The sequence below is a fragment of the Anneissia japonica genome, unplaced genomic scaffold (assembly GCF_011630105.1).
Source record: "Anneissia japonica isolate Jap-2015-1 unplaced genomic scaffold, ASM1163010v1 scaffold1826_len1998817_cov189, whole genome shotgun sequence".
NCBI classification, from domain to species: domain Eukaryota; kingdom Metazoa; phylum Echinodermata; class Crinoidea; order Comatulida; family Comatulidae; genus Anneissia; species Anneissia japonica.
The window spans coordinates 511,059-519,376 of record NW_022742159.1 but is presented as its reverse complement, the minus strand read 5'-3'; the positions used below and the strand labels follow the sequence as shown (position 1 = coordinate 519,376).

The 8,318-nt window shown below is 36.5% G+C and overlaps 2 protein-coding genes across 4 annotated transcripts in view; one reads left to right on the top strand and one right to left on the bottom strand.

Annotated features, from left to right (window-relative positions):
• Positions 1 to 326: 326 nt before the first annotated feature.
• LOC117118960 lies at positions 327 to 6,168 on the bottom strand. The gene is made up of 5 exons (XM_033263704.1): positions 5,460 to 6,168; positions 3,245 to 3,337; positions 2,891 to 3,019; positions 2,213 to 2,262; positions 327 to 1,828 (listed from the first exon to the last, which is right to left on the bottom strand). Exons 1-5 carry the CDS (start codon positions 5,989 to 5,991, stop codon positions 1,745 to 1,747), a joined length of 888 nt encoding a protein of 295 aa, XP_033119595.1. The 5' UTR covers positions 5,992 to 6,168; the 3' UTR covers positions 327 to 1,744.
• Positions 6,169 to 8,162: 1,994 nt separating this feature from the next.
• The window catches only part of LOC117118971 (malonate--CoA ligase ACSF3, mitochondrial-like), a 9,392-nt gene continuing 9,236 nt past the window's right edge, over positions 8,163 to 8,318 (top strand). The window contains exon 1 of one of the 3 annotated variants that reach the window (XM_033263722.1): positions 8,163 to 8,202. The gene's annotated coding sequence lies outside the window, so the exon portion shown is untranslated. Of the gene's footprint in view, positions 8,294 to 8,318 lie in introns of all 3 variants that reach the window. The other 2 variants (XM_033263720.1, XM_033263723.1) reach the window with 2 other exon arrangements.

The following is an 8,318-nucleotide window of genomic DNA, read 5'->3' as shown; positions in this document are numbered from 1 at the left end:
AAACGCCAATTAATGTCACTGTAAATGTGTAACTACAACACATCCTTCCAAATGTGTCATTGCGTCATCATAAAGACTTATTGATTCCAATCAATTTAGAAAAAATGTAACCCTTCTGGAGTAGAACATTAATAGAATGTGTTGAGTATTATGTTGCTTCCACTAGATTTGTTTACAATCATTTAGGGCGTTTGTTCGAGGAAAAAAACATAAACGCCTCAGGTCGATTATTCGAGAGAGGCCTATATTTCAAGTGTGGCTCTTGAAGGTGCGTTTATTAAAAGCGGGGAGTTTATTCGAATTAAATACGGTAAGTGATTTAATGGTTTTTTTTACATACTGTGGCTACATTTTCCGATAGAAGGGTGTACAGATCAATACTTTAGTGGTATTCAACGTCGTTGGTATAGATAATGCATTAAAGGTCATACGGATTCCAGATAATGCTCATAACTCCGTGCACAATACAGTACTTATAATCAGTCTGGGCTTTCGAATACTGTCCAAAGTATACAATATCAACTGATCTCTATCGACCATAGCAAACGGTAATTATCATTTAAGTATTAAAGTGGCATTTCCCATGGCCCAGTGTTTGCTTTAGTACACATTGTTGCGCGTAGGCCTTCTGTACACCCTAACGTCACGCACGCGTTTAGGTTTAGACGCTACACGCGCTGCGGCGTCGTGGCCAATCAAAAATAGAAAGCCCAGTATGTTTAATTTATTCATATTTATATTCTCAGAAGGCATGATAAATACGGACGGACCCACCTAAAATAATGATGATGGTTCTGCCACTTTAAGATTTTCTTGGTATCTTTCAACAATGACAAGGTTATCTCATGTTAAAAAAAAACCCCACATCAATACCCCAACTTAACTATTTTGGCCAATGTAGGCTTACAAATACAACCTGAAAATTTGCATTGAGTATTTGCATTGGTAGCTTGATCTGTCGAAGTCAGTAACACTAGCGTGTTAATGTAAAATTTTCAGATCTAGAATAAAGGCCTAGGCATAAGAGCTTAAAAACGTACCAATAATTTTGTCTTACGTACTTCAACAACATCCATTTAAGGTAATTCAAGAATAACTTTGTTATAATATACCGAATACTCGGATAGAAGCCATGTGATTCTTCCTTTAGTTTAGGAACCTATTGGATGTGACCCTTTTTTTAAAAATAAGTTTCTTTTCGAAAAAACATTTGCAAACTCAAAGGGGAGGGGGGCTTCTTTTTAAAATGAATGTTGTATATTTTGAAATTGCTACTTACGACGTTTTTCAACTATGGAATTCAATATTCTGTTAAATGGTTTTTTTTTAAATTATTATTTACTTTAACCATATTATTAAACTAAATTACCATTAATACTGATACGCTATCATAATCATAAAGACAACTTCAATCTGAATGTACTATCTCGAAAGAAGCCCTTATATTGTCTTGATTACAAGCCAATAGGCTTCTTTTCGAGATTGGCTTCGTTCTTTTCGAGATTACTTTTGAAAACAGAAGAGGGGGAATCTTCTCGATATTAAGCACATCCATGGGGCTTCTATTCGAGATTTTACAGTATTAGAAGCATTCAAACATGCTCCATCTTTGTATCCTGTGATGTCTGTCTTGGAGATAAGCAGCTCAACTTCACTGGAGTACCTCAGTTTCTCGATTCATTCTAGTTGCAGTCGGCTGCCGCGGGCCCCCAGTTCCAGCTTAGGCTATGTAGTTTGATTGATATTATTTTATATTCAGATCACAGTTCGCACAGACAACCGTTACTTTATTGTGATCTATCAGTTTCGCCTCCGTATAATAATTACCCTGTTGAAGATAGATCAAGACAACAGAAAATTATACACAATGAATTAATGTTGATGCGAATCCAAATATATAAACTTAGACAATGCTATAGATCTATTTCCCGTTGATACGCAACCCTTTACATGTTCGATCCTGGGACCGTTCTCAATGGTTATTTCATTATTATAATACTCTTGCTAATGTTGATGCTAACATCAACAATAATTTCACCCAGTAATTTATGCAAGAAGCAGTCTTTCAACTCGAATAGGGGCAAACACAATACTGCTTTTGTAAAACAATTTTTTTGAATGTCATCAGTACACTGTTTTCAATTCATATACTGAGTTTTGTAAATCAAATGCCTATCGATATGAAATGTAAGTAAATATCTAGCTAACTCACCGCTGGTAGGAGCCCAGGTACATGATCTTCTCGCATGTAATATTGGTCACCTGTTCGGATATGAAAATTAATTTTTCTTTGTAAATTTTCCGAAAAGTTACTTTACTGTTTGTTATTCTATTAGGCCTAATATTTTGATGAATGTCTATCAAAACATAATAAACTGTTAAAGGTACTTAGTATTATTAACATTGCAACATTCGACGCCAAGGGCAGAATATGCGAATATTTGGGGAAAAAACAAACTGAAAGTACAGAAATGATCATGGAAGAACACGTTAATCCCAATTGGGCTAATTCGTAGTTTGAACTGCGCATGCCTGTATCCAAGGTCATCGATATAAGTTGTGTGTATGTTTAGGCTATGTCGTTGAGCTTGATACGGGCATGCGTGGTTCAAACCACGAATTGGCTTATTAAAGCAATCTTAGAAATAATATAAGGAGAATGATAATAAAGCTTGGTTTCAATTGAATCGTTCACCCTATCGGCGACAGCCGCCGACAGGCGTCGGGAAGGTTGAACCTGGTTTAACTTTGCCGATTGCACTGCAGACGAATCAGGGTGCATTGCTAGCTGTTGACGCATTCGGGAAAGCAACTAAGTTCAACCTTCCCGACATCTGTCGGAGAGTGTCGCCGATAGGGTGAGCGATTCTACGGAGACCGAGCTTTATACCTGCTTTCATTGGACAGGTGAAAAACTCGTCCTCTTCTGCCATGTCGCACACAGGAAATTCGTTGGTATATAATTGAATTCCACCGTATTCCACTTTAACGGCAATGGTTCCAAAGAGTATACTGTTTTCTGCAAAAAAAAAAAGGATTTACGTTCAGTTTCTGGCGCCAAAGGGTGGGGGTGCACGCTTCCCCTTCTCCAATACCCGCGCTACCCCCTGCTCCCATCGAATATATTCCAAGAAAAGAAATCACACTCAAGTAGTTAAAAATCACCTTATTTTTTAAAATTATCGTCCCCTCATCTAATTATCGAACTTAGCACCCCCCCCACCCTACGTTACAAGTATCATACCAAAGGTCGTATTCATAACAGTGACTATCTTGATTCCGCCATTTTCGTCGGCCATCAAAATAGCCGCTCCAACAACAGGTGGATTTGGTTCATCTGAAAGAGGGATAAGAAAAATATTAATATATAGGCCTACATAAAAGGGGACTTGTCGCCGTTAAGAAGGAATCGATATATTGTAATGAAACTGACATTTTTTATTGAGTGTTTGTGCGGTTAAAAAAAAAAAAAAAAAAAAAAAAAAAAAAAAAAAAAAACTTAATTGCAAAACAAAGATCATTGCATTTTTTCTGGACATTTTATTTGAATGTCGTAAACTGTATGGTTTATCAATAATTTATTATCTTTCTTTTCAAAATATTATTATCAAGCACCAATATCAACATACGAAACTGCTTATGTCCATAGGCCAACCGACTTATCATTTTAATGATTTTGCCAATTGTTTGTTGTACTCTAGTAAGGTCGGTGAGGTTAAGTGTTTGGTTTCGAAATTGATGGCCTTGTACTTGTAGTACTTGTTAAAGACACTTGATTTCTGCAGAACAACAATGAAACTTGTTACAGACGATTTAGCACTTGCGACCTACAAGCTAGTTTCTGGCTTAACCATGGCTCCACTTGTGAATGATCATAAAAAGTCCGTTGTATGAGGGTAATTGCTAGAGTTAAATCTGCGCCAATACCGTAGGTCTTTGTGTTCTAATGGTATGACACTCGCCCTGTTAGTGAAAGGCGGCAGGTTCGAATTTGAAATTAGACAATAAAATATTCCTGCAGGATCCAAAAGCAGTCAAGTAGTTAAAAATCACCTGTGAACCTTATTCCTCAAAGTGCTCCTCATTTTTTTCTTATCTTCTTCAGTACTCTCAACACCACCCCCTCCCCACCCCCACGACCAGCCTTTTCACTGCATATCGGTTTGTTATTGTATGGTAATCACAGCTGGTTACCATAGATACCATCGTAATTACCATACAATAACAAACTAACTATTGTTCCTGACGCCAGGTGCGACAGATCTTCACGCGAATGTCAAGGCCGGCCAAAGTTAAGACGCCATATAAGCATGATATAAGCATGCACGTATAAGTCATGAGATTCATAAAATATTGATATTCTTTAGCACTTTCTTTTTCAGCAATTCATAAACCGCTTGAACAATGGTCTTTCAAACCGCCGTGTGACTTGCACTTCAATCCCAATATCCCCGTGGGTTCAATTTTTGTTAAACAATTTGGATATTCTGTTATTAAGTACTGTACTACAGTATTAATTCTTTATGGGAGTGTGGCCTCAAAGTAGGCCTCCGATCTCGAAGATCTAAAGATAATATTCCAATCGGAGTTGAAAAACCCCTCTAGCCCCACCATCATCACAACCACCACCATACATTCAACCCCTCTATAACCAATACAATAGAAATTTGATTCAGCACTAAAGCTTTAGACAATAAAAAATAGTTCTACAGGCCTCTCCAATATTTTAGGAACGGGGTTTCCATGGTCTTTAGCAGCTTCGGTCTCTAATTAGAATAATAAAAATAAAAGAAATTTGTTAATTTGGGACGACAGAATTGGTCTTTAATTGGAGGCGGTCCTACATTGGAGGGGTCTTTCATTGGAGACCAGCTGTATAATTGTTCCATAAAATAAAGCAATAACATTGCAAAGGTGTTGACAACTGGATTGGGAAGATTGCGCAATCAAAATTGCGCAACTTTGTCGGGCATTGTATTTACGGAAAGGGACTGTCATTAATCGGCCGTATCAAAACCCAGATGTTGTGATAAAGAAACATGGCGAAATAACGGATTTAAAGGTCCTTCACGGATGAAAAACGATTGCATCACAGGCCTATATAAAATAGGCATAACAATAGCAGTAAAGTGTGATATAAATACAAACTAATAATGTAATTGAATAATAGAAATAGTGCCAAAATATATAAGAACAAAAAATATTATGGTATCAGACATGTAGCTCTGACAACGAAACATTATTTATCAGTTAAAATTATTTATCAGTTATCAGAAAAAAAAGTGTCTCCGCTCAACGCGATTCGACCTTAAACATCTCGCTATCAAGTCGAGCGTCATACCACCAGACCAGGTGGCCTATTGGTATATTTCAGATGTAGGCCTACAGCCAATAACACGCCAATCATACAAATTAATACACGCCCTTACATAGTGGGCTAAATTTGTCATGCATCTTACCACAGAAAGCCCATATTTTTCCAACAGACACAAACCCCTGATCAGAGATCCATTTATCCCAATCGAAAAATTTTATACCATGTTTATCAACCAATGTTGTTTCTTCTTTTGGCAGTTTCCCACCTGTGTCTGGTAAAAAGTTTTCCTTTTCTTTATTGTCAGCTATCTTACTAATTTTGTTATCACCAGCCGCAGACTTTGTTTTATCAATCGCGCTTTGATGGATTCGCTCGATATCGTTTTTCGGTGCTTCTAGCAGTTTTTTCTTATTTGAATCAAACTTCTCAATATTATTATTTTTTGGCTCATCGAGGAGGAAAACGTCCTTAGCTGCTGCGTTTGCTTCTTGGACAAAGTTAACCTCCATGGTCTTTTCCATCCATTCTGGTCGCCGTATCGATTGGGCTCTGTTCGCCATCAGCGTTTCTTCTGCAGGAGGATGGTTAAAAAACGTTAGATACGTCGCTGTGAATAACGCCACGATAGTGATAAAAATGAAAACGTTGCGTTTCATTCCCATTTTACGTAGCATTTACGACGTCTCTACTTGATTTTTCTTGAACCACCGAACGAGAGTAAACTCGTTGAAAGAGAACTGAAGAGGCTTCGTGTAGTGCATGGATCTTTTGGCAATGAAGTATATATCCTGCCTGCAATGTTTTCATTCGCCCGGAGCCTGCAACAGTCTGCTTTGCGGTTGAGCGAACTGGCTGATATATAACCTCAGACATTACAGGGGATTGACGATTCACATTGTATGCTAATCGCTCGCAAGTGCTTGATAACAAGCTGCTGGGCTTTGGACTCGGTATCAGTCTCATCAAATAACAGCTACTGTAGAACCTTATTAAGCGGGTACCTTCGTGTCCAAAAAAGGTGTCACCTTAATAGGGACACTAACCAAAAACGTGATATTGTCCCCTTAATCAGGGTGCTTTTTGGATACTGAAGAATCTGTACGTGGTATAGTTATTAGAATCCTGAAGAATAAAACACGAAATCTTCCATCAATATTCAGGGGCGGATTTATGGGGGACCCCCCCCCCCCCCCATTTTTGGAAGGTATAAAAAAGAGAAGAAACAAAGAAAGAAAGAAAAAGAAAAAAAAAATGATCGCTCAAAACGCCTCAGAGGTTATTTTAGGGCATTCAAAACACAACAAACAAACCCATAGGGTAGCTTGTCTCGACCGGCCCCACTTTCGGCCCCTTGGTCCCCCTTTTGGACATCTCTGGATCCGCCCCTGATATGGACTCAAATGTTGTATTTATACGAAGTAACATGCACTACAGTAGGCCATCAACTAAAGATTTAGAAAAATAAAATCTGGTTTGATGTTGCTCAATATTAATTTGATTGATTGTTTTTCTTATTTTAAGAATTTTTGTTTGGATAGGCCGTTGTATTAAAAGATATTATTTCCCCCTTTTTCAAGGAAGAGTGTCCCGGCCACGTGATAGGGGTGTTCTGGCCCTGAATAGGGGTATCCCAAAGGAGAGGTTCTACTGTAATATATTTTCACATGCTAAAGGTGCGTCCAAATTAAAAGTATGTCTACATGAAACATACAATATGCAATACTAAAAACTCTAGGCCTGTTATAAAGATAACAAGTGCACGAGTAAGTTACCCTATAATACACACACACTTTGCAGTGTTAAACAGTGTTAAAAGGTCTACATAACTTCCTGCTTTTCCTTCCAGGAAAAAAATATAGTATCATATTGCAAACAGTATTGGTATAGAAAGATTATTTCGCTGTATATTTCTAGTGATTGCATCATCCGCTCCGATTTGAATTTATTCAGAAAATCACTTAAATACTACAAAATATGAGGACAAAACTTAAATAGGCCTATGTAAATTAAATAGAAAACATTTTTTTTTTCCTGGATAACCCCAAAAAAAGCTTTGTGGGCTTATTTCCATTGGGGTCCACATAATAAATATAAATATATCTAAACAAGTATTTCAGTCAAAATACGGTACGCAATAAAGCAATTACAATTAAGCATTTTAAATTAAATACTGAATATCAAAAACTTATATTACTTTCTTCATGAATAAAACCTTTAACTTTCATTTCAAAATTTACTATGTTTTCAATAATTGTATATCATGAGCAAGGTTAATTCCATTCGTTTATACCTGTGTAATAAAATGTATATTACAAATCTGTCCATGATTTTAGAACATAGAAACTGGATAGGATGTTTCTAGTCTTTTATTATATGCCCATATTGATAACTTGACGAAACTCTCACAAAATTGTTATTCATATAATGCACTGTTCCATAATATATTTTTAAATAAAGTGGAGAGCTATATTTTCTGGTTGCATTACTATGATTGACCTCTTAAAAGATGTTGTAAGGTGGCGAAATCCTTCGTATTGTGAATCAGGAAATTATAATTACTATGAATTAATTAATAATAACGATAATAATAAATACTGTTATTATTATTAATAATAATAATAATAATAATAATAATAATAATAATAATAATAATAAATAGTAATAGTAATAATAATATCATCATTAACATATGTTTAATAAAGAATAAATTACCTATTAATAAGTCCATTAATAGGTCCATTAATAGGCCTCCTCTAACATAATATTTGTTTTGACGCTTGCTTGTTACGTAATTTAAATCCAGGTCCGTCTAACCTATGTCATAGGCTATGACTCATGACCCAACTCTGTGTGCAACACAGTGCTCCTACCAGCAGTGCCAGTAGGTACGTTCGTCCATCCGTCCGGTTGTACAGTATAATAAAAATTAACCTCTAATTGAGACTTTACATTTGCAGAGTGTATTTTTAATTATAGGTAGGTAGGCCCTAGGCTAGCGGAA

Bases quoted from the DNA above. Each gene is read 5' to 3' on its own strand.
- LOC117118960 (XM_033263704.1), bottom strand. From the start codon at position 5,991: ATGCTACGTAAAATGGGAATGAAACGCAACGTTTTCATTTTTATCACT. The intron at 3,020-3,244 runs GTATGATACTTG...TTTTTTTTGCAG, and splicing joins TGTTATGAATACGACCTTTG to AAAACAGTATACTCTTTGGA. The intron at 2,263-2,890 runs GTATAAAGCTCG...ATATCCGAACAG, and splicing joins CACCTGTCCAATGAAAGCAG to GTGACCAATATTACATGCGA.